The sequence below is a fragment of the Eretmochelys imbricata genome, chromosome 2, assembly GCF_965152235.1.
Source record: "Eretmochelys imbricata isolate rEreImb1 chromosome 2, rEreImb1.hap1, whole genome shotgun sequence".
Lineage (NCBI taxonomy): Eukaryota > Metazoa > Chordata > Testudines > Cheloniidae > Eretmochelys > Eretmochelys imbricata.
Genome location: NC_135573.1, coordinates 70,166,714 through 70,193,181, shown reverse-complemented (window position 1 = coordinate 70,193,181; position 26,468 = coordinate 70,166,714). Strand labels below are relative to the sequence as shown.

The following is a 26,468-nucleotide window of genomic DNA, read 5'->3' as shown; positions in this document are numbered from 1 at the left end:
AACCACTAATTTCCTGATATTAAAAACAAGAATGAACAAAAAAAAGGTCTCCAGAAAAGAAAAGAAAAAAAAAAGGACACAACCCTCACCCCCCTCCAAAAAACCCACACACCATTAGGAAGGTGTAACTCTTACTTCTCATCAACACTTTGTTTTGTAAGGGGACAAAGAAAGACTATAGCGTACACTTACTGTTCCAGCACTGTAACTACAGACTCTTCTGTCTGCTGCCATACACTCCCCTCCATTGACAACCAGTACCTGGTGCTGAATGGCAATCTTATACTTGGTTTGGATTGCATGTTTAAGGTCAGACACACTAAAAGGGAAAAACAGGAACTTCAGTATCAATATCTTATTTAAGCAACTGATCTTCTCTCATGCAAAATATTCCTGTTATATACAAAGTAATCTTTAACTCTAACAGCAGTAGAGTAAAAACTAATTGTGAATAAGGGCAAAATGCTTGGTTGTGTAAATACTGAAATCCGCTGTATTCTGGCTATCCAATTCATAGACTAAGAGCAAAACATGACCCATCCTCAGAGAAGTTTGTTTACAAAATGATACATCTCAGCTATTTACACAAGAAGCACATCTGCAACTGTAATGTTGGAATCCAGGATTAACATGCATTTCTGGCAATTACAGCCGAAGTTATATTAAACTCTCTGAACATGAGCCAACTATTGACAACTACCACAGTCCAACCACTTAATATTATGTTAGGGGACGTTATAAGAACATAAGAGCAGTCATATTGGGTCAGACTAATGGTCCACCTAGCCCAGGATCCTGACACTTCCAACAGTGGCCAATATCAGATGATTCAGAAGGAATGAACAGAACAAAGCAATTATGGAGAGATCCATCCCATATCATACACTGCCAGCTTTGGGCAGTAAGAGGCTAGGGACACCCAGAGCATGGGATTGCATCCCTGACTATCTTGGCTAATAGCCACTGATGGAGCTATCTTCCCTGACCTTATCCAATTCTTTTTTAAACCCTGTTATAGTTTTAGCCTTCACAACATGCCCTGTCAACAAGTTCCCCAGGTTGACTGTGCACTGTACAAAAAAGTACTTCCCATTGTTTGTTTTAAACCTGCTGCCTATTAATTTCATTGAGTGATCCCTGGTTCTTGTGTTATCTTAAGGCGTAAATAATACTTCCTTATTCACTTTCTACACACCATCCATGATTTTGTAGATCTCTACAGTATCCCCCCGTTGTCTCTTTTCCAAGATGAAATGTCCCAGTCTTTTTAATCTCGCCTCATATGTAAGCTGTTCCATACCCTTAATCATTTTGTTGCCCTTCTATGTACTTTTTCGAATATTAACATATCTTTTTTTGAGATGAACTGACCAGAACTACATGCAGTATTCAAGATATGGGTGTACCATGGGCTTATGATATTTTGTCTTATTAGCTAACCCTTTCCTAGCTTGTTTGACTGCCGCTGAGCATTGAGCAGATGTTTTCAGAGAATTATTCACAATGATGACAGTATCTTTCTTGAGAGGCAGCAACTTATTTATACCACATCATTTTGTATGTATAGTTAAGATTTTTTTTTCTAATACGCATTACTTGCATTTAGAAACATTGAATTTCATCTGCCATTTTCTTGCCCTGTCATCCAGTTTATGAAATCCCTTCGTAACTAGTGGCAATCTGCTTTAGACATTATCTTGAGTAATTTTGTATCATCTGCAAACTTTGCCACCACACTGTTTACCCCCTTTTCCAGATCATTTATGGATTTATGAAACCTGGACCAAGTACACATCCTTGAGGGACTCTGCTATTTACCTCTCTCCATTCTGAAAACTCGCCATTTATTCCTACCCTTTGTTTTCTGTCTTTTAAGCAGTCCACGAGACGACCATCCTTCTTACAACATCTGCTTACTTTGCTGAAGAACCTTTGATGAGGGACCTTGTCAAAAAGTCCATATACACTAAATCAATTGGATCACTCTTTTCCACATTTGTTGACCCTTTCAAAAAAGTCTAGTAGATTGGTGAGGCACGATTTCCCTTCACAAAAGCCATCTTGATTTGAACACGATTTGTTGGTCCTCTACGTGTCTGATAATTCTGTTCTTTACTAGAGTTTCAACAAATTTCCTGTTATTGAACTTAGGCTTACTGGCCTGCAATTGCCATAATCACCACTGGAGCCTTTTTAAAAAAAATTGGTGTCACATTAGCTATCCTTCAGCCATCTGATTCAGAGGATGATTTAAGTGATAGGTTACATACCACAGTTAATAGTTCTGCAGTTTCATATTTGAGTTCCTTCAGAACTCTTGGAAGAATACCATCTGGTCCTGGGGACTTATTGTGTTTAATTTATCAATTTGTTCCAAAACCACCTCTACTGACACCTCAGTTTGGGACAGTTCTTCAGCTTTGTCACCCAGAAACAATAGCTCATGTATGGGAATGAATCTGCTGTAAAGACTGATGTAAGAATTAATTGAGGTTCTCCGCAATGACCTTATCTTCCTTTAGTGCTCAGTTAGAACCTCAATTGTCCAGTGGCCCCACTGATGATTTAGCAGGCTTCCTGCTTCTGACATATGTAAAAAAAATAAATAAATAAATAAAAAATTCTCTTAGTTTTTGTGTCTCTTGCCAGTTATTCTTCAAATTCTTGTTTGGCTTGCCTGATTTTACTTTTACTCTTGACTTGCCAGAGTCTATGCTCCTTTCTATCTTCCTCAGTAGGATCTGATTTCCAATTTTAAAGGCTCTCTTTTTATCTCTAACTCCCTCTTTCACTCTGTTTAGCCATGGTGGCATTTTTTGATCCTTCTCTCCGCGTCCCCCCCTTTTTTTTTAAATTTGAGATATACATATAGCTTGAACCTCTATAATGGTGTTTTTAAAAAAAGTTTGCATGCAGCTTGCTGGTATGTCACTCTTGTGACTGTTCCTTTTCATTTTCATTTAACTAATCTACTCATTTTTGTGCAGTTCCCCTTTTTTGAAGTTAAATGCTACTGCGATGGGCTTCTTTGGTACCTTTCCTCTGGCAAGGATGTTAAATTAAATTACATTATGGTCACTATTACCAAGCTTTCAGCTGTCGTCACCTCTTGACCAGATCCTGTGTGCCACTTCGGACTAAATCAAGAACTGCATCCCCCGCTTGTGGCTTCCAGGACCAGCTGCTCAAAGAAGCAGTCATTAATGCTATCTAGAAATTTTACTTCTGCATCCCATTCTGAAGTGACATATACCCAGTCTATATGGGTTATTATAGAGTTTCCCCCATTATTATCGAGTTTTCTATTTTTTATATACTCTCTAATCTCCCTGAGCATTTCATAATCACCATAGTGGTCAGATGGTCAGTAATATATTCCTACTGTTAGACTCTTATTCTTCAAGCATGGAATTTCTATCCATAAAGATTCTATGGTATAGTCTGACTGATTTAATATTACATTTGATTCTATGCTTTCTTTCACATATAGTGCCATTCTCTCACCAATACAATCTACTTGGTCATTCCTATAGATTTTGTATTCTGGTGTTATCATGTCCTACTGATTATCACAGTTCCACCAAGTTTCTGTGATGGTTTTTATATCAATATCCTCATTTAATACCAGGCACTGAATTTCATCCATCTTAACTTTTAGACTTTGTGCACTTATATAGAAGCACTTATAAAATTTGTCAATATTAGCTATCTTCCTTCATGTGACTGGTGCTCTGCTGTCTCTGACAGACATATTATAGTTACAGATATTTTTGGGACTTATCACAGAATAAATGAATGCAACTTTTCCATTTGACTGTTTCTCTTCAGCTCCTACCTGTACTTTATCAACTTCTATCCTCGCCTCTTTACTAGGGTATAGAGAATATCCATTAACAGATTTCCTCTCCCCCCCCCCCCCCCCCAAGAGACGTGTCTGTCTGAACTGTGAGCTCCTCCGCAACTGTTGGCTTTCCCCCAGACCTCAGTTTAAAAACTCCTCTACAACATTTTTAATTTTACATGCCAGCAATCTGGTTCTGCTTTGGTTTAGGCACAACCCATCCTTCTTGTACAGTAGCTCCTAGCTTAACGTTGTAGTTATGTTCCTGAAAACTGCTATTTTAAGTGAAACAATGTTAAGTGAATCCAATTTCCCCATAAGAATTAATGTAAAGTGGGGTGGGGGGGTAATTTTTTTTCACCAGACAAAAAAATAAATATATATATATATATACATATATACACACACACACACAGCATAAGTGTTAAACGATTTAATACTGTACACAGCAATGATGATTGTGAAGCTTGGTTGAGGTGGTGGAGTCAGAGGGTGGAAGAGGGTGGGATATTTCCCAGGGAATGCCTTATTACTAAATGATGAACTAGCACTTCGCTGAGCCCTCAAGGGTTAACATATTGTTGTTAATGTAGCTTCACACTACAAGGCAGCAGGAATGGAGAGAGGAGACACAGCATGGCAGACAGAGACACACACCATGTGTGTGTGTGTGAGAGTGAGAGAGAGACTTGTGCTTTGCCCCTTTAAGTATGCTGACCCCACTCTAAGTATACTGCCTTTTTAAGTAGATCAGCAAGTTGAGAAAGGAGCTGCTGCCAGCAAGCTCCCTCCATCCTGAGCCCTGTCATGCCACCCCCGCTCTGTGGAGATAGAGTGCAGGAGCAGGGGGAGAGGGACACCCTGACATTAGCACCCCTATTTTCCCTCCCCATCCCTCTGCACAGCAAGCAGGAGGCTTCCAGGAGCAGCTCCAAGGCAGAGGGCAGGAGCAGCACACGGCAGTGGGGGGAGGGACACCTGAACTGCCTAGCCATTGATAGCCTGCTGGGTGGCTGCAGCACAGTGAATTTAGGGGAGCTGATGGGGGCTGCTGGTCCACCATGGTTCCAAGCCCCCACCAGCTAGCTCCAAAGGGCTGCTCTTTCTGCAAGCAGTGGACAAAGCAGGTGGCTGCCACACAGCAGTTATAAGGGAGCACTGTACAACTTTAAACGAGTATATTCTCTAATTGATCAGCAGCGTAACAAGGAAACAATGTTAATTGGGATGACGTTAAGTAAGGAGTTACTGGATAGGCTCCTTCTTTCCTAACAAACATAAAACCCTTCCCACACTATCCATGCATTGAGACGCACAGTCCTGCCTGTCTACCTGGTCCTGCGTATGGAACTGGAAGCATTTCAGAGAATGCTACCATGGAGGTCCCGTCACTGGTACCTACATCTACCATGACCACCAGCTCCTCTGGCTTCTCCCCAGCACGGCATGCGAGTCTGTCTAGATGTCTTAAGAGATCCACAACCTTTGCACCCAGCAGGGAATTTACGATGTGGTTCTCCTGGTCAACACAAACCCAACTAAATACATTTCTAATAACTGAACACCCTATTACTAACTGTCACTTCTTAGTAACTGGGGTCCCCTCCCCCTCATTGTAAAAGGATACCATGACATCTGGAAGGAGTTGCAACTACAGGATTTTTTTTGTTTTTAATATTTTGTGTATTTTTACAACCTTGTATTGACTGGTCCATTATACATCCAGTAAATGCTAGAATGCTTTAGAAAATTACATTTTAACTTCAGCAGGAAATATACAGTGAAATCACGATGTTGCATTGGAACATGTCAAGAATATTGTCTTCAGTATGGATTGTCTAATGTAACACTACATTAGACAATCCATACTGAAGACAATATTCCAAATGTAGCCAGACATAAAGCTTATGTCAGCAAGGCACTGTTGCCTGTTATGTGCACCATTCCAGCAGCCTTTTATTTTTTCTTCCTGATGCTACACTATGCCCACAAACACCACATCAGGCATCTTTCTTCCAGTTTCCCTTTTCCCTTTCTGGGCATATTTCCTCAATGATTAAGAAAATACTTCAGAGCAAATTAGAAAGTTTATTTTAGTTTTGTTTTATCATTTTAAATACTAGTAAATTCCTGGCTGCTTCAGATTAAAAGAATGACATTTTATGTATAAAAGTAATGCACTGTATATCAGTTACTGACTATGCGGGATAGTACATTTTGGCTACAGCTGCATATGAATATTAAAAATTGTATGGCTCCACATTCATAGAAACAGGTAGATTTTGCTGGTAGCTGATAATTAAAATGAGTACTAGTTGCAGAGACTGTAATGTTGCTGCTTACACATATGGTGGATAATTTCAGTATTCTGTCTAGTGTGCGTACACACACATACACACACAGCAGTTCACTCATTTTCTTACTTTTGTACCGCAAGTTCTGTGTCAAAGGTGAGGGTAGTTCCAGTGTTGACCACAAATACATATAACTTCATGATGATTTCTTTGTGTTCCTGAAGTTTATACCTTCCACTTTGGTAGTATCATTTAGAAACTGCAAAGAAACCGAAGCACAGCATATCACTTACAGTTAACTCACTTTTTAAAGAAAAAGCTAGGAAGGTAGCTAAACCACAAAAGCAGCTTATTAGATCTTAAATCTTTCAATTGAGAACATACTGAAAGGGCCCATGATGGGTTATTCCAGTCAGTACACCTGCATTGTGGCAGAACTGATGTAATTGCTTCCAAATCATCTTCAGCAGATGGTGAGGCATTGTCAGGTATTGCCATTTATTATTCAGAACTATTTTGTGGCTATTTGTTTCAGTAGTATGAAATAAAACTATAAAATTATTGTATAATGAACATAAAAGCACATCACACAAACCAATATTTGCTTACATCTCTAGTATGTATATTTGCAGTTTATCATCTACTATGTGTTTTATCATGTCCTCTTTCACCACACAAAATCCTTAACAACAAACTTGGACTAGCTACCAACCTTTTGAAGGGCTTTATCTTTGTCCCCAGTTTTTGTCAGTCAGAATTTGTTTGATTTAAAATCCATTTTAAATATATGGACAGAAAGGTCACGGCAGTAGTTACCACTCTTATTTTTGTTGGTGTTCATCTTACAGTGGATTGGCTGACTGGTGTCCCCAAGTTCCCTCCCCAGTACCCCAGCAGTGTGACCTGATATAGGGTATGTCTACACAGCAAAAGCTGTGCACAGGCTTGCCTACCTGAGCTAGCTTGAGTCAAAATGTAACAGCAGTAACAACAGTAAGGAAGTATGAATGAGTAATACAAGCCTGGCACACACTCTGAGTACGTACTTGGCTCATTAGCCTACTACGTACTAGCAAGATTCAATCCAATACAAGGGTAGGTTAACCCAGGCACAATTTTTGCTATGTGGACATACCTATAATTGGCACCTTTTGTCCTTTATAATGACCCCTCTCCCTCCTGGTCTATTGTCTGTTCTTGTTTTTCTTTCGTTTTACCTTTGCATCTATACTGGTCCCCCTTCTCACTCCTCTACCCACTAGAAGGCTAAATGCTACTTAGAGTTACTCCTGGTGGGAATTCTGTGCCAGAATATTACAAATTCTGCAACAGAAAATTAAAAATTATGTGCACAATATTTTAAAAGTCTGCAAAATTCTGAATAGTTTATTTGTCACCAGTTTCAATTATTTTTGGTCATTTATTTCAAAATACCTGTCAGCAAGTATGCCCATAACAATACGGACAACAAAAAAGATTCAGGAAATGTTTTTTGACAAATAGATTCCTTACTAGGCATATTAATACAGAACTGTGAGATAATAATTCAATTAAACTACAATACAGAATCATATTTCCTGCACCCCTCAGAAGCAGTGCAAAGGCTTGGGAGAGTCAGGGATAATGGAGGACCTGAAGGAGAGGGAAGTAATTGCTGGGAAGGAGTCTGGGTGTGAACTTGGAGGGTTGTTGGATATGGGTGGGAAAAGTATGGAACAGGATTTTTTTGGGGGGTAGGGAGGGATTGTTAGGCAGCTTCCCCCATGCAGACTCTGGCTGACCCTTAGCCTCTCCCATTCAGTCAGGCACCTCTGCCCCTGTCCCCATGTGTCTCTGCACTCCCGCAAAAGGTAGAACGACAGCAACTTTCCGGCAAAAGCTTTTTTCTGCACAAAAAATTAAAAATATGCATAGCTCATGAAATACGCACACACAATTTCCCCAGAAGTATTAGAGTGGGAATATGTCCACTGCAATTGAATCCTGGGTTTTTCCATAGACTCAACCCATGCTTCCCTGACCAAACACAGCCATTGAAAAATTAGATGCTTAGAGTTGGAGAAGCAGCAACCTACTATCTAAGAGAAGGCAAGCTCTTTGGGGCAGGGACTATCTTTTTGTTCTGTGTCTGTACAACCACCAGCACAATGGGACCCCGGTCCACAACTAGGGCTTTTAGGCACTACGGTAATACAAAAAAATAAGAATTTGCTTTTGAGCAGCTGCACACCACTTTATGTGACGCCAGAAGACTACACTTGCAACATGGATACAGAACACAAGGGATTTATGCCATTTGAACTTCCATGCTGTTTCTTTTTCTCTGCCTTGTACAAGGAGGGAACACGTCTCCTCTCAAATTTTCAGACTGAGGAACACTCAGCTGAAGGGAAACATTTCGATCCACAGCATCACCTCCGACTACTAAAGCAGTGGGTGTGCATATCCACACTGCAATCACACCACTCTCCTTTTACAGCAGTTAAACTAAGTCAGGCACATAATCCAACATAGCATCTCGTGTACTGGCCCTATGCATCAGAAAAGCAGCAGTTTATGGAGGTTTGTTTTGTTCTAATAAGTAGTTTCTCGCATCCTTCAGTGTCTACCTCATGCAAAGCAAAAGGTATCTCCTGTTCTTTATGAGGAAAATAGTGCACTTAGTTGGCACAATGTGACCAACCTGATCTGACCTACCTACAGGAAAGAGATTCATGTGTTTAAAGCCTATGGACAATTAAATCCTTCCCCTTCAATGCTGAAAAAAGGCTTAAACACACAAGCAAAGCAATACTAACAAGAACCAAATACACGCTGGGAACTTTTGTTTTTGAAAGCTGGATTTGTTATCTTCCTAAACTGTCTCAAGGTTGTTCTGTTTACAGACTAAGAGTGTTTGAGTTAAAGACAACTACTAGAAATGACTGCTATTGAATCCTGGGCCTTTCCAAAGACTCAACAATTATAAAAACCTAAGAATATTCTGAAGAGGAAGCGTGGTTATTTAATTTGGTGAGTTCGATATCTATTCCTTTTCTTCCCCCCCACCCCGCCTCCATTCTGAATTAGGTTCTAATGGGTGTTACCATTCTACTGGACTATGGCACATGGCATTTTTCAAGTCTGACAACATAGGTTAATAGCCCCAGATCCCTGCACTAGTCTGCTTGCCAGATGCTGTACCTACTATATCTGCCAGTAGGAAAGAGGTGAAGTCTGCCATCTGAGAAGGGGTCCTCGTGTTCTGATGCCATCTTTCTGACCTCACTCTTGTCCAGATACACTGCCAAAATTCAGGCCCATAATTTTCCACCAAGGCAGATGGAAGCATTAGTATACAAAAGGCTCAATCGTTTTTACTACCACGTTATCCAATCTTGCACTAGTGAGGAATTAAGGGTATGAATTTTGCTACCACAGATACACTCAGAGAAACCAGAGATCCTCCCTGCTTGAGAAAGGAGACACAAATTTTGTCAGAGCCGAAAACAATTACTACTACCCCACTATCTGAACAAAAATGAGCACTCTTTCCCTCTTTCTTCTCCTGTCTTCAGTTGCATGTTTGTGTCTGGCCCGGGAGAAGCAGAATTTGACAAAACTGAAAGCTTGTGAGCAACCTCTTCCAAATTAGTAGCAATTCTGAGCCAGTAAACAGCTGTAGGAGAAACTTCAAAATGTATTTCAAACACACTGAAAAAAGCTCTTCTGCTGCTGGAGGAATTCTGGAAAGTTAGGTCTTGTCTACTTGGAAGAATTTTACTCGTTATAAGAATATATAACCCCATTTGGACATACTTATTGCAGCATAGTAATGGCTTTTTTCAGTTTAGCTTAAATTCTTTTCCAAGTGACTTAAGCTAAACCTAAAAAAGCCACTATTATATTAGAATAAGTGTGTCCAAACAGAGGGATATGGCAGTATAACTATTGATTTAAATTCAAACTTCAGGTTATTCTAAAGCAAAATGCACTTTCCTTTGTATACAGACACTGACAACAAAATACAAGCGACAGAAGGAGCCAAACAAAAATGGAAGTGTGGGAAAGGCACCAGACTAAATAGAAATTGAAATGGAGGGCGGGGGAGACAAATGGGCAAATAAAATAGCTACCAACTCAAAAGACTAGCTCCGGAAAAGTTCAGAAAAATCTTCCCTTCTAAATTCTGGAGCTGTGCTCTCTCCCCACCTTTTCAAACATACATTATAGGAAATACACAAACTAGTCAAGACCTCTATTTTTACCTCTGGGGTTCAGAGACTAAAACATTGTTTTTAGGTAGAAAGCAACACAACAGTGTTATATACAGTGCACCCAATTCTCCTCTTACTTCCACCTATTTAATCCCAGGTAAAACATTGAATTTAGTGTTAATTTACACTGGTGAGAGAGGAGTACAGTCTCAAAAAAAATGTTAGACTGTGGAATGATCTGGTGGATTCTGAAGAATGGACTAGCAATCATTGCTATAATTCCAAATCTTAAAAATACAACTTAATTATAGGTTTAGTAGCAGCCGTGTTACTCTGTATTCACAAAAAGAAAAGGAGTACTTGTGGCACCTTAGAGACTAACCAATTTATCTGAGCATAAGCTTTCATGAGCTACAGCTCACTTCATCGATGCATCTTAATTATAAATCAGTGTCCATAAACAAGTTATCACAATAAGTCGTTTTCACCATAACCATACCTGAATCTCAGTGATGAAGAATATAAAACTGTTTCTATAAATCACACAAACTTGCTAGACAAAACAGTCAAACAAAGCTCAGCAGGAATTAAGTATGATTTGTTATCCTCTGGTGTTTCGGTATGGAAAAAGCTAATGGTGCTAATCATCATCTATTCTCTCAGGATGAAATTCATCCCTATGCAGAGGGCTGGAACAAGGCTTCTTCAACGCTTGTGGAAAAAAAAGTCCTATTTTGCAGATTTAAGTGGCACTCACTTGGTAAGTGGGCCAAAAGTTTTGTGCTGCCCCTGTACACAGGAGTTAATTAATCCTCAGAATTGTTTCATAATCCTTAATGATGAAGCTAGTATTGCCATTTTTTACATTTACAAAAAACCAAAATCATTGACAAGATCAAACCAAACATAAGCCAATCTATAGGATAACTGTCACACATCACCATGTAGTAGACTTAACTTAAAAAAAAAGTTACAACATCAAGGGAAAAAAGGATTACCTTCAGGAGCTATACAGAGATACCACCTTCTTTAAAACACAGCAGGATAAGGTGCACATTTGCTTCAGTTGATTTTGGCAACAGAATGGAATGAGTGTTCAAAATGAGAGTAAAATACCTGCAAACAAAAGATACAGAATGTAATTAGGAATATCCATAGAATGTTTGCTTAAAACTGAACAATGAAGAAGTTTTTATTGCCAGTGCTGCACCTCAGAGGAGCAAATTGATGTATCTATGTTACAAACATTTAATTACTCTAATTTTGTGACATTTTGCTTAATATTTGTTTTAAGTATTACACTTTCAACAAACTTTTTCAGTAACTACAAAAAGAGTTAAATTAATTTAAGATTAGTCAATTGCTGTAAAAACAAAAATTTAGTTACATATGCTAGACCTACTCAATTAAACTTGAGACAAAAAACACCACCAAATTATAAGTTTAGATACAGAAGGAGCAGAGAACTCAATATCCAGGGGATTCTTCCACAAATTAGAATATTTTCCCATTTCCTTAAGAAACTGAGAACCAGTAGTTAAATTTTAAATATAATCTGTAAGTGTTTCTTCACACACTTCCAATACTACTGCTTCACTAGATTGTCCTAAAATACTTAAATGGGAACTCAGGTTAAAAAAAAAATAAACATAAAAATCAAATCACTACACAGACTAAAAATAAAAAGAACAGGAGTACTTGTGGACCTTAGAGACTAACAAATGTACGAAAGGATAAGCTTTCGTGGGCTACAGCTCACTTCATCGGCTGCATAGAATGGAACATATAGTAAGAAGATACGCGCACACACACACACACAGAAGGTGGAAGTTGGCATACAAACTGCAAGAGGCTAATTAATTAAGATGAGCTATTATCAGCAGGAGAAAAATAAACTTTTGTAGTGATAATCAAGATGGCCCATTTAGACAGTTGACAAGAAGGTGTGAGGATACTTAACACGGGAAAATAGATTCAGTATGTGAAATGACCCAGCCACTCCCAGTCTCTATTCAAACCCAAGTTAAGAGTATCTAGTTTGCATATTAATTCAAGCTCAGCAGTTTCTCCTTGAAGTCTGTTTTTGAAGCTTTTCTGTTGCAGAATTGCCACCCTTAAGTCTTTTACTGAGTGGCCAGAGAGGTTGAAGTGTTCTCCTACCGGGTTTTTGAATGTTATGATTCCTGATGTCAGATCTGTGTCCATTTATTCTTTGACTAAAAACAGCATTTTTAAAAATCTAATTCAACTTTTCCTATTAGTGCTAATTGCTTAACTTTTTCCTTTTCAGTGGCACTCCTGTGAGAAGAAGAGATATCACAGGTGTGACAGAGAGAGAAGGGAGAGATAGAAAAGGAAGAAATGGAAGGGACAAACACGAAGTGGAAAGACAAAAACAGAACAGGGGCTAGGACCAGATACTGAAGGCACAGTACAGTCACGACCTAACTTGTGATCAGGGGAGTTCTATAAATGAGATCTTTAAGACACAAGATAGGAATCTGTATTACCAGACAAAATACAATAATTATAAATCATGCCATTCAGCTTAATGGCTAAGCTATTATTTAAACATAACACTTGCTACAGCAGACAGATGATAGAAAAACATGAATACAAGAAAAATGCAAAGATTAAAAAAAAAATGAAAAAGCTACCCAAATCAATACAAGTAAAAGAATACAGCATCTAACAGAAAAAAAAATCAAACACAAATTAACCATGTTGTATTTAGATCTCCTGCAAAACGTTTTCACTATTTTGTGTGGTGAATTTGCAGTCAAAGTCCAATTATTAAATTGGTTTAGCTTCTCAAAATATTACAAGATGCAGGGTTTTTTTTCAGGTTAGTGGCAACTCTGAAAAGCTGAGTTAATTTTAGAGATGATTCATGAGGTGCAGTTAATTGTTTTGTCACAGAGTACTTTAAAGCTTATTAATTTCATTTAGCACATTTAGAAAGTTAATTCACTTAGCTCAACACTGCTTATTGAAAACAAAACAAAAGCCACCCACCCAACAAGTGCTTAATTTGTAATGAAAGAGGTGATGGGGCTCAAGCAATCTTTTTACATTCATAACTGATGTACCAAGCCCAGAGGTGCCAGGGATATGAACTGCCAAGCCTAGAGGTGCCTCCAAGCCTCAGTCCTGGCAAAAATTAAGCACTGCACCCAACCAACAAAACCCTCTGTTACATCCATAAAAACTGGCCAATGTAAAAGCCTCCTTAAAGGCATACAATACCAACTCTTCTGTAACAACGCTATAACACTATGGCTTTCATAACATTCCAAGCTCGATGCAACATGTAAATGGTACCAAAGTAACTTTTTGGTCCATTTGTGCTATATGTGCAGAATCTCCATGTTCCATTGTTTGATTTTGCTTGAACAATCCTTTCAGACTACAAATCATTTCCATGCTCATGAGTCGAAACTGGATTACTGCACTTCTGGATAATGGAGAGAGAAACAAATACAAGTTCCACAGTTCAGCTTTAAAGGCGCACTGCCAATTTGATTTTATTTTTTAGTTGATAAATTTCAAATAATTCAAGTTTCTTATAGCATGTTTAAAAAACCATGTACAAATTTCCTTTTTTAAAAACAAAATAGTGTTTCTGATCCCCTGTTGATTTCCATAAGGGTCCTTTGCAGACAGGAAAGGTGAATGGGCAGACCCAAGCATGACAAAAAACAAACAAAACATGCTTATACTTAGATCCATCCTTCCTTCCCTTTCCTCTGTCAATGTACTAATGGTAAAGAACAATGAGTATAATCAGTTTACAGGACATTATAAACATAAAAATTAAATGTAAGTTAAGAATTTTATGTTGCTAAAACCTTAGTTTATTTAAAGTGAAAATTCAGAAATGCACTGTGTCACTTTATGTTTTCTTTACTCTGTTATCTAAGCTAGAGCAGGGGTGGGCAAACTTTTTGGCCAGAGGGCCACATCGGGTTTCCAAAATTGTATGGAGGGCTGGTTAGGGGAGGCTGTGTCTCCCCAAACAGCCAGGCGTGGCCCAGCCCCCGCTTCCTATCCGAGCCCCCTGCTTCTCGCCCCCTGACAGCTCCCCCGGGACTCCTGCCCCATCTACCACTCCTTGCTCCCTGTCCCCTGACCATCCCCCAGACACCCCACCCAACTGCTTCCTGCCGCCCCATCCAACCCCCCCCTTATTTCTGACTGCCCCCCCCCCGGCACCTGCCCCATCCAACCCCCCTGTTCCCCACCTTCTGACTGCCCCGACCCCGATCCACACCCCCAATCTCTGACCACACCCTGAACTCCCCTGACCTCTATCCAAACCCACCCCCCCAACCACACTGCCTGGAGCACCGGTGGCTGGTGGCGCTACAGCCGCAGAGTCAGGCCACGGCTCTGCAACTGTGCTGCCTGGCCGCCCAGAGGGTTGCGCCGGCGGTGCGGCGCGCTGAGGCTGCAGGGGAGGGGGAACAGCAAGGGAGGGACCGGAGACAAGCCTCCAGGGCCAGGAGCTATGGGGCCGGACAGGAGGGTCCCGCGGACCGTAGTTTGCCCACCTTTGAGCTAGAGGCCCTTAATACACCAAAATTTGAATTTCAAATTCTGTAGGGAGTAAGCCTGTTTAAATACAACTATTTAAACTGGATTTTGATTAGTTCTAGGCTTTTTAGGAGCTTTTTAAAAATATATTTAAGCTAAAACTCAAGTTGTCATGGCTCCTTTAAGGCTGAGATTTTAATTTAAATTTATTAAATTTAAAGTTAGATGTTGCCATAGCAACTTTAACTCTGCTTTTGTGCCTATGCATTTCAGGGTGGATAAAAATTTATTAAAAACAGATTTTTTTTTAAATTTAAATTAAATACAGGGTTTTTAAAATAAACCTATTTTAAAATATTAAATTATGACAATTACAATCATTTTAATTAATTTAATAAAATATTAAGCAGTACATGTTTGCTGCCAAGTTTTAAAGGAGCACAGAATCTGGTGCAAGAAGTGGAATATAGCTGAACTGGTTGGTAATAGTAACTGTACTATAATTTAATTGAATAGCCTTGTGGAGAGAGGACAGGATGACACCAAAGAAGCCCAACACAGTAGCAATGAACTTCAGAAAGGGGAACTACACAAAAAATGAGAAGCTAGTTAAACGGAAATTAAGTGAAAAAGTCACAACAGTGAAATGCCTGCAAACTGCATGGAAACTTTTAAAAAACACCATAATAGAGGTTCAAATTAAATGTATACCCAAAATGAAAAACACAGTAAGAGGACCAAAAAAGTGCCACCACGGCTAAACAAAGTAAAAAAGAGTGGTTAGAAGCAAAAAGGCATCTTTAAAATTTGAAAGTCAAATTCTACTGAGGAACATAGATAGGAGCATAAACGCTGGCAAATCAAGTGTAAAAATATAATTAGGCAAGCCAAAAAAGAATGTGAAGAGCAACAAGCCAAAACCTCAAAAATTAACAACAAAAAAAGTTTAAGTATATTAGAAGCAGGAAGCCTGCCAAATGATCAGAAGGGCCAGTGGACGACCAAGGTGATAAAGGAGCACTTAAGGAAGATACTGCCATTGTGGAGAAGTTAAGTGAATTCTTGGCCTTGGTCTTCATTGCAGAAGATGTGAGGGAGATTCCCATATGTGAGCTATTCTTTTTAGGTGACAAATCTGAGGAACTGTCGCAGACTGAGATGTCAATAGAAGAGCTTTTGTAACAAAATACATAAATTAAGCAATAATAAGTCCCAGACCTCAGAAAACTTCAAAGAACGGTATTTAATAAATTTCACTTGATTACCCAAGAATGGAAGCACTGCAGATGGCAGAGAAAGTAAAGGAACAAGATTTAAAAATACTATCAGTATGTATGAATCCCATGGAGACTCATGAACCCTTAGTATACACATCAAGCTAAGCATCACCCATAGCTCTTTACAGAAGTACATTATTCCATACCATATACCTCAAGTTTATCACACATATTGGCTTGCATGATAGCAGCAATCTATGGAGACACCTAAAAATTCATGCAAGGAATTTAGTATTCTTGAATCTCACTGGACCTCAAAACATACACAACTTTGAAAGTGTTTTTTTATTATTATTATTATTGTTTTTTCATTTTTATTTTAAGGTACATCTAGTTTCATGTAGCTTAAAAATAGCTAAGGAGCTACTGACATCCATTACAGGGACACTGCCAACCATATCTAGTCAATTTCAGCTGCAGATACTACACTTCTCCCTGATTCTTCACAAGGAGAGTTTTGGTTTGGTTTTATAGTCATATTGTCCCGTTTTAGAAAACGTTATTTTCCTCCACAGTTGCTGTGTGAAAGACCCACAAAATCAAAAGCAACTAACTATACAAGGGAAACAGCGAAAGTGATAATAAAAAGTGATGTCAAATGCAGAAAGTAAACCATTTTTGTTCTGTGTTTGTAAAGCACTTAGCACAATGGGGTCCTGGTCTATGACAGTACAAATTCAGTAAAAAATAAATATGACAAAAAAACCTGATAGCTTCCATTTAAGAGTATACCTTGGTGTTAGCTGAACATCAGTAGGTAAAAAAATTCAGACTGGAATGAGATTTTTTAGCTGACAGTGTCCCTGTTTTGACCAAAATTGCCATTTACTTCCCTAAATTAACAAATCCCCTTCAATCAGAATGTATCACATCTGAAGTACCCAATCCAACTATCTATTATAATAACCAAACAAATCTGAGTTTATGAGCAGAACAGTGATTAGACTGGCAATTAAGCATAACAAATGTAAGAGAAGTTTGAAAATTAGATTGTGACATTATAAAAATGAACACAACAAAATTAAGGAGACATACAGATTAAGTAAAACAAAACTGAAATTGTGACTTCTGTACACAATAGCAATCTGTACTCCAATTCATTAAATGTGCCAATATTTTTTTGAATAATATGAAAATAAAGAAGCTCATGTTCACTTACAACTGTCTTTTTTGTAAAGCATTAAGCATAACAAGGAATTATGCCTTTTAGGCTTTGTCTACACCCATGTTAGGATGACCGACAGCCACTGCAATAATTACTGTAGTTTTTCATGTTCACACTACCCTTCTTCCGCCGGTGGTGTGTGTTCTCACCAGTAAAGCTTGTAAGGATTTAAGTGGGCGGCTGACAGCCCGAGCTGTCAGCACCCAGCAGTGGGGCTTACAGCTGTGAGCTCTGTGCAGTGCTGACAGGCAATGTAAATAATGCAGTGTTTACACAGACACTGCGTCACCCTAACTACATTGACCCATGCGCTACACCTCTTGTGGGGGTGGAGTCATTAGGTCGGTCTAATGGAGGACTGACATCAATGGGAGAAACCCAGTAGTGTAAACCTGGCCTTAATGTCCTCCACCTAAAAGTGAGGCATTTCATTCTATTGTATCAATGTTTTTATGTAGGTACCCACCACTCATTTCCACAGTATCTCAGGACTGATGTTAGCTAGCAATACAAAAGAAATATACAAATATAAGGTGTTTAAAGACCTAAACAAGGTTTAATTAACTGAAAATCTATTTTTAAAATGTACACTAACAACATCAAGATGAATAGTTGCCATGACAGAAAAGGAGAACTGTTTAAACATTTTTCTTTCTCCAAAATAAATAGGGATGGCAATTTAAGATGGTATATGTATAGTATTCCACACCTCAAGTATTTATCCATGGCACGATCAGTATATATCATTGGACTGCACACTATAATAGAACACAGACAGTGGCAGGAACCACACAGTTTCACAGAAGTGTTTTGGCTGTACAGTGAATTGACAAAGATGACAAAAAAATTGTACTCAGTTTTACATGTCATATCATTTCTGCAAGACCTGTGTCGCTTCCAAGAAGACAGGAAGGAAGTTAAAAGGTTGCTTAAAGATCAGGTTCTTTGTGGGAGAAAAGTGAAAAAGATACTAATATTAGTATGCCACATTTCCCGTCCCCTCCTCCCCGCCTCTGCCTCACACAAGAGATTGAAGCTTACCAAAAGTATACAAAGGAGTTACTTTTCTGGTAGTCAATAAATTACACTAAAATCAACAAGTCTGCATCCAGCTAATTTAACAGATATATCAAGAGTTGAGAAAGTAGTAACACTATGTTCACAAAGGATAATATGGAGAAACTTCATCTTGAACCACCTCCTAATATTTAGGGCCACTGGCAGACAGGTGACACATGCTTCACAATCAATACCAAGAAAAGTCATCCCATGTGGATGACAACTCCTATAGGGTGCATACATAATCTATGAAAAACAAAATGAAACCTTACACAAGTGCTGGATAACATGAACAAACAAATTATGTAAGCATATAAAGTGTTGTACCATTACTTTAATAAAACTAACAATTCAAACAGAACTCAGGGACAATTTCATATGCTGAACTCTAGAATAGCTGCCTCAAATCCTTGTGGAGATAAGCTATCAGAATATAGTATTGTCAATTCTGAGCTAAGTTTGTATTTTAGCTGTACTATAAAAGCTTTTACTTTGATATACTTTAGTCAAGGACTGGGAAATCAAATGTTCATTTCATTTGTTTCTTTAAACTTTGCTGATTGCTACTTAAAACATATTTCTTCAGTTTGATTTGATGTATTTATTTCAATTTATATAAAATAAAGTATGGTACCTATTGCTTCATACTAAGCACCCTTTAGATCCTTTAAAAACACAATGACAAAAATTCCCTCCTTATAACAGCAGCAGTTTCATCTAACCACACCAGAAAGAAAAAGAAAAAAAAAAGGGCAGAAGCAGTTTAAAGACTGAAACAATATTCTTTGTCCATCATCAGCCCCTGTCATAACTTCTCCCTGCATCCTTCTGTAAACTAAGGAAGAGATATCGCTTTGCAGAACCCTAAAAATCACCACATTTGCATTATTTTCATGTGATGGGGTGAACTCACCTGGCACTGGACAGGGAAAGGTTAAGTCACATCCCCACAAGTCTACTGGGCATGCTCAAGGTGAAGCACTTCTATAAAAGAGAGCAGCCCAGCTCAGTCTGGGCTGACTGCTGAGGAGGAAGGATGTTCCCTGCTGGCTCCAGCACAGGAACAGCTGGAACCCAATTGCAGAAGCCAGAGGTGCCAAAACCCAGGCAGATGCCCAAGTGCATGCGGACACCCGAGAGGGACCAGTGGCACCCACTAGAAGCCTGGAGACCCTGATGATGCCTCAACGAGGACCCCCAAAGACATGGTAAGAAGTGGCCTGGGGGGGACTAGTTATAGTCCTGTGGCAAGCCGGTGTGTTTAGGTCAGAGTCCTGCTAGCTCGGTGGTGGAATGCTCAGCCACTGCTAGGGCCCTGGGCCGAGACCCAATGGAGAAGGGAAGGCCCAGGTCCTCCTAGGTGACGGCCCACTGTCCTCTAGGCCTTACAGCCCTAAGTGCTGGGGCAACTCTGTTGACTCTGGCCACTAGGCCTTAGAGCCCTGAGGCCAAGAACAGTCCTATGGACTTATTCACGGAGTAAACTTACCCTGCACTGGAGAGGGTACCCCAACCCTGTCACTTCTCAGAAGAGTAAAAAACCAGTTCCAAAGTCAAAGAAAATTCTCTCCAAACAAACGCCTTCCTTCCCCCACCTTGTTGTGTTTTTTGTTTTTTTTTAAAACCAGCTCCTGCATCTCTACTTAACACAACTGTAGAACTATGACCTAAGACCACCTCTCCCTGTATGCAAGTAGGTCTAAGACCATTGAGGGCTTTATAGGTAAATACCAGAAACCCTGCATTCTACACAGAATCCAGAGTCCGTGAAGATCACAAAGCCACAACCCATGCCAATAGCAGGATACTCCACTAACAATCAGGCTACTGCATTTTGCAGCAATTTAAGTTTCCCAATATATTTCAGATAAAGTCTTCTATAGAATTCACTGTAGTAACCTAACCCTCAATTGACAAAGGTGTGGATGGCAGCTGCAATAACTGCACCCAAAAGAATGGACATAAATAAAAGGAAGACAATCTGATCATTAGAGCTCCACATTAAGGAAAAGCGTGAACAGCATAATATAAAAACAAGATAAAAAACTTATACCACAGTGGCAACTCCTGTCCCCACTCCAGATGTTGTGGTCTGGCGTACAATGTTGCAGTGCTGCTCAGTCAAATTTGGCCTGTCTGCCCCTCTGTCATGATGGGAGGAGTGGACAGGCCAAATCTGAGTGAGTGGCACTGCGACACCATGTGCCAGGTTGCAATGCTTGGAGCAGGGTGTCAGTCCTAGCCCCACAGGACTGGAGCTGCTGCTGTGGTGTACTTGCTTTGCCAACCACCCCCAGGGTTTCCTACCCTTCCCCCTGCCCCTGCGTGGCAGGACCCCACCCCCATGTCTCCTGTGATTAAAATAAATATAAAAAAATTTAATGGGATTCCACTGATCATCTAATAGGACCAGGAAATCCTACCAGAATCCTACACTGCAAACTTGAACAAAAGGCAAACATACACCTTCATTCAAAGGGGAAAGAGTCAATACTTGTGTTATTTCCTAGTTGCTCTCCCAATCAACCCAGCATCACTTAAGTTCTATCTGGACTGAGCCTCAGTTTACAAACTGCCTACCACCCCGACCCCTCAAAAAACCCTACCTCAGATCAAGGCCTTTATACTTTCTTTTTGCCTCTCCCATACCCAAGCTATTAAGACTTACAACAAAAGAAACCTGCCCTCTCACAATCAGTTTCAGCTCAAGACTTCTGCACTAGTGATCTAGCCATCTTCCCATCTGCTTCATTTGTCAAAAGCAGACTCGCTGTAAATGCGGATGACCTGTGAAGCTGAACCCAGGGAGGATGGTACCTAGGAACCACTTCATCAATGGCTGAGTACAGTATTCCAAACCACTGACTACATGGTTTGTCAGGGGGACAGTATTGTCCCTCAGAGTCCTCTAGATATGCTTAGGTCACATTAGACTTAGAGGGCAGATCATGAGAGTAGGACCTGCCCTGATAAAAAGCTGTGCTCAACCTCAAATTCGAGAGAGTAATCTATGCTGACGTAAATGTCAATAAGTACTATCATTGCACCAGCACTTCATGGAGACTCCACTATATCATGGGGAAACAGATACACTAAAACCAATCTCATTTTAACTCCATCTCAGAACTCTTATATACAAGATGGACACACCTAGAATTGGATCCAATTATCTTGGGTATACCATATTCTCACCTAGCAGGCACCAAATGCACTGAAACAAGTCCTGCAACATTACACAGATGCATATACTGTGAGAGGCCTCATCCCTTATCAAATAACTTATCTTACTGACTACTAACCACGCACTGAATAACAAGAAACAAAGGCCAGGATTCTCCTCCACGGACACCTTCCTTTACAGATTTAAATTTACAAACAAAAACCAAAGGAAGCGGGAATACAATTTTCAATTCTACCATATGCCTTAAGTTCTCATCTTGCCTCATCTCCCCTTGACACACATGAACAAACCCAAGTTCTGGAAACAGAATCCAATCTCCAGTTGATGGCACCATTATTCCTTATATTCCTTCCACCACTCCTTACAGTGGCCAAGAGTTCGTGCAAAAGATCACCATCCACCTTGCAGCTTGTCCTGGAGAAACATCCTGATAATATCACTGTTCAACCAACAGAGAAGTCCTCAATACTTCCACAAAAATTCCCACTCTCATAGACTTTAAGGTCAGAAGGGACCATCGTGATCATCTATTCTGATCTCCTGCACACTTAATTACAAATATGAGTATTTCTAATGAGGTAAAAATTGTCCATATTTCATCTCTCCACTGGTTTCTCCCATTACAAGGAAAAGTAGTAACAATTCACATTATATGAATTTATTCCCTCTCCATACATATTTAACAACCTCCAGCAATTACAAATAAAAGTTAAACAGTTTTAAACCTGTGTGCTTTTTCCCCAAATGTGAAATCTTCCAAGCATGTACAATCTTGTTTGTTCCACTGTGTGGCCAGGTACAACACTAATAAACTTCTAATATAGCCAATAAGTCTTCAGAAAATGTTTTCCAAGGACAAACCATTTTTTTCCCCTTTAAATACCAAAGAGGCCCAGTTCACTAAGTAGATCTCAGGAATTTAAGACTTTATAAAGTTGCTGGTATTGATCCATATTCCACACACAATTCAACAGGTAGTCAGTGCAGATCAGAGTCAGACTAGTATAATATGCTCATGGTGTGATACTGCACTTATCTACATGTGTAATGTACTTCAAAATGTAGTAGATACAGCATTCCTAATCCTGGCTTTACCACTGGCTTCTTATGTTCTCTTGGACAAGTCACTTAACTCCCCTTTGCCACAACTTCCTTCAACATCCCTGATACTAGGATAGTAAAATGTTTTGAAATCTACAGATAGCACTTAGAAAACTAAGTATAAATGTAGCTACCTTCCATTTATGCCAAGTATGGTGACTGGATGAAAAACTATGCATTGTCCTCCTTCTAAATGTCTCATTTCCTTCCTGTAATTAGTGGATGTTCTTTTTTCAGCATATGTAATTACCACTAACTTAAATACATGACGTGCCTTCAACAGCGGGGACTTGCACAAAGTACTCAAAGCATCTGATATTTTATCTAAAAACTTAGTAGCTTCACAATGGGGGAAAATGTTTTTACTTTGATTTTTCCAAGATAATGGAAGACTTCTCAATTATCCAGTTAATCAAATAAGAACACTATCTAACAACTTCGGAAAGAATCTCCATTCCTATCCCATATTGTTTTCTAGTGAAATAGTGTTTTCTAGTGTTTTCTATTCCATTTTATTCATAGACTGGTGGAAAAAAGTGTTTAACATGTACCAAAGAAAGTTTTAAATATGTATAACATTGAAAAAATGCCTCACCCCATCATCTAAGGTGAAAATAAAAATGTACACATTCTCAAGAAGACTGAGTTCAACCTGCCCATTTTCAAATTCATTTGAACAGCTGAATTTTATTAATACAGTTTTACTTCTAGATCACAGGTCTGACCACCATTTGGTAGGAACCAAGAGTATATGATGGCTGTTTGGAAACATGTATGAGTAAACACTACCCACTCATTTAACTTTTAAGTGTCCACATCTCAATTTACCCATTTAATGACAATTGCAGTAAACAAGTTAAACACTGAATTGACATGCAGAACAGTCTTATCTCAAGAGGCAGCCCCTCCAGACCAGCACTGACAACTGGAAAGATTTATGCTCTAACTCTTCTATGCATTGTTATTGTTTAAGAGCAGACAATATGTTTGTCAAGAGCAGTCCCTGCCCTAGAAAGCTTATGATCTAGAAGATGTACATAGAAAGACACAGTATGCACCATGAGATGGGGAGAAAGGAGCTATATTTATTAAATATTCTTAATTGATCTTCAGGGTTTGTTACCTGCGACATGCAGGTGGGCTGAACCAGCAAGGGTAATAACCTGGTGAGAAGCCCAGCCCATCTGCTACACATGTGCTGGTGGGAAAGAAGAGGGCAGTACCAGGGTGCTATTCTTTTTTCATATCTGCTTCTGGCTGACAGCTGTCAGATAAATGTGATGCTCTCCCACCCACTTCTAGCTAATGAAAGGAAGTGCATTTTTATCCCTTCTCCAGCCTCCTTACTACCCCCCTTCCTTCTCTTAAAGTTTCCTGGCTGCTCTGTGTGCATGTATGTCTAGTGGTAGGGAAGTGTCTGTTACTCTGCTCTTCTCAGCTACCTACTATAGATCCTCCTCCTCCTCTATTAAGAACTCCATGGCCGGGTTCTGCTCTACTTCTCCCAAGCAGCCACATGAAAAGCAGGAAATGCACTGGCACAGTTTGTCTACAGATTGACGAAAGTAACACTAAATCAGTTTTCAGAGTAGCAGCCGTGTTAGTCTGTATTCGCAAAAAGAAAAGGAGCACTTCATCCGATGAAGTGAGCCGTAGCTCACGAAAGCCTATGCTCAAATAAATTTTAGTCTCTAAGATGCCACAAGTACTCCTTTTCTTTTTATTAAATCAATTTATAATTGATTCATATTTGGAAGGTTAGCAGCAAGGATTGTAAAGCTTTTTAAACGAATGCTTACATTCTGCGTAAACAGCATATTTAGGCACACACGTGCCTCAAGGAAAACATCCTAACCTGCCACTGGGAGCAGATTTTAAAGTCTTAACATAACATTTATCTGTGGTGTAACTACATTCACTTCAGTGAAGTTCACACCTCAGCATATTTCATTAAAGTCTCCCATTAAAGTGTTTCCAAAGTTCAATTGTTAGGGAAAATTTACTTAATCAAAATGCTTAAACTAATATGAAAGGTGACATCTATAATTCACTTGATGTGATAACTGCACAGTGCAGGGAGAGAAGGTGTTTTCAGGTCAGACATCAGTATGAAAATCCAATATACAAACAACTGTATTACATTAAAGAGGAGCAGATTGCTGGTGTAAAGAGTAATCTGTTCAGTCTCTCCTGATAATGCAATTATTTAAACATGTGCTTAATTTTACTAACAGAGTACACTACTTACATTAGTAAAGTTCAGTGTGTACATAAGTGTTCATGGGATTAGGGCCTTTACTGGCAATAAGCAATGACTATATCCAACATTTTAGCAACGAGGTTATAGCAGGGTGCTATGAGAGTCTAATGTAAAGACATGTTTTAGAAAATATAGCACTTTAACATATTTTAAAATAGGATTAATTTGTACAATTGTCAATGTAAAAAAGTACATTTGACATTATTCCTTTTTAACTTTAAATGTGCTCAACTACTCACTAACTAAAAAATAAATTACTCTGCAAAATCTGTTCCCAATCATTTGTACTAACAGTCACAAGAAAGAGCAGATGAACCCTAAACAAGGTAAAAAGAAAATTCAACTTGAGTGTACACTGTGTAGTTAATACTTTGAAAGTATTATTCTTAAGAAGTAATGACAAGGAGAATCCAATGTGAAAAAGAGCAGTAGACAACATGTGTTTGGTGTTTCATAGAAACTGGAAGAAACTGAAGATACAGCATGCTCGCAGACCTAACACTTCTTACAGGGTTTGACTGTTGTCAAAGGCGGGCACAGAAGCATGGACAGGCTGAGTCATTCCCTGTAGTAACTTCAGGGCGAATCCCCTTCCCGATAGCGGTGGGAAGGGAACACAGAGGACAGCCCCGCCCGGCCAGCCCCGTTCCCTCGCGTGCTGTTTACAAACAGCCTCTGCCAAGGTACGGGTCGGCCCCAGCCCTCCCCAAGGAGATGCTACTCCTCGGGTCACTCTGAGGGCAGCCCCCCGTCCATCTTCACAGTGACCCCCCCCAGGCAGGAGAGGGATCCCACCTCCACCCCCACTCGCCCTTCTCTGCTGCACCCAGCGGGTGTCAGCCGGGCGCGCTGCTGGGGACAGGCCCACGCAGCCCAGTGAGCCACTCACCCCCACGAGCCTGCGGGGAGGGGGAACCGCCACCCCGGGGGCAGGGCCTCGCCAGCCTCCCCCCACTAGCTCCTGCCTGGCTCCCCCGCCCCTCAGGGGTCAGAAGGGGGCTCCGGAGTCCCGCTTCCCCCGGGCGAGACTCACCCACAGTGGCGAGGCGGCCCCGCGCACCATCCTGCAGTGACCGGCAACAGCGGCTCCTCACTGCGGCTGGGTCCGGCCCATGGGCTCCGGACGCACCCAGCAGAGCGCGGTCGGGGGCTCCCTGAGGGGGCCTGGGAAAGCGCCAGACCCGGGGGAGGCGGTTGAGGGACTCTGGGCACCGCTCGAGCCCCCCCACCGTCCTCCTGGCGCAGCCGCTGCCGCTGTTTGTTATTGTCGTCACTCTCTTCCGGCGCAGTGCACGCTGGGTAAAGGAAAGCCGGGAGCGGGAGGGGAACCATAGAGAGGAGGCGGGCGCCGGACAGAGCGGAGCCGGAAGGAAGGAGAAGGCTGAGGAGAGGGGTCCCGGAGGATGCTGAAGAGCAGGCGGCCAGGCTCGGAGGAGCTGAGGGGGGGAGAGCGGCATGCGCGTGCAGTGGAGCGTCGCGCAGAGGGGGTAGCCGGGCTTGTGAGCGAGGTCCGGGGGCGGTGGCAAGAGGCTGGTAGTGGGACTGAGGCCCACGCACAGGG

General features: G+C 40.4%; 1 protein-coding gene across 4 annotated transcripts in view; it reads right to left on the bottom strand.

Annotated features, from left to right (window-relative positions):
* The window catches only part of RB1CC1 (RB1 inducible coiled-coil 1), a 166,212-nt gene extending 140,031 nt beyond the window's left edge, over positions 1–26,181 (bottom strand). For all 4 annotated transcript variants that reach the window (XM_077810279.1, XM_077810280.1, XM_077810281.1 and 1 more), the window contains exons 1-4: positions 25,941–26,181; positions 11,330–11,447; positions 6,265–6,394; positions 193–319 (exon numbers count right to left, since the gene is read on the bottom strand). In XM_077810279.1, the coding sequence (XP_077666405.1) occupies positions 193–319; positions 6,265–6,335 (198 nt within the window). In that variant the 5' untranslated portion in view covers positions 6,336–6,394; positions 11,330–11,447; positions 25,941–26,181. The remainder of the gene's footprint in view (positions 1–192; positions 320–6,264; positions 6,395–11,329; positions 11,448–25,940) is intronic.
* Between the last annotated feature and the right edge of the window lie 287 nt (positions 26,182–26,468).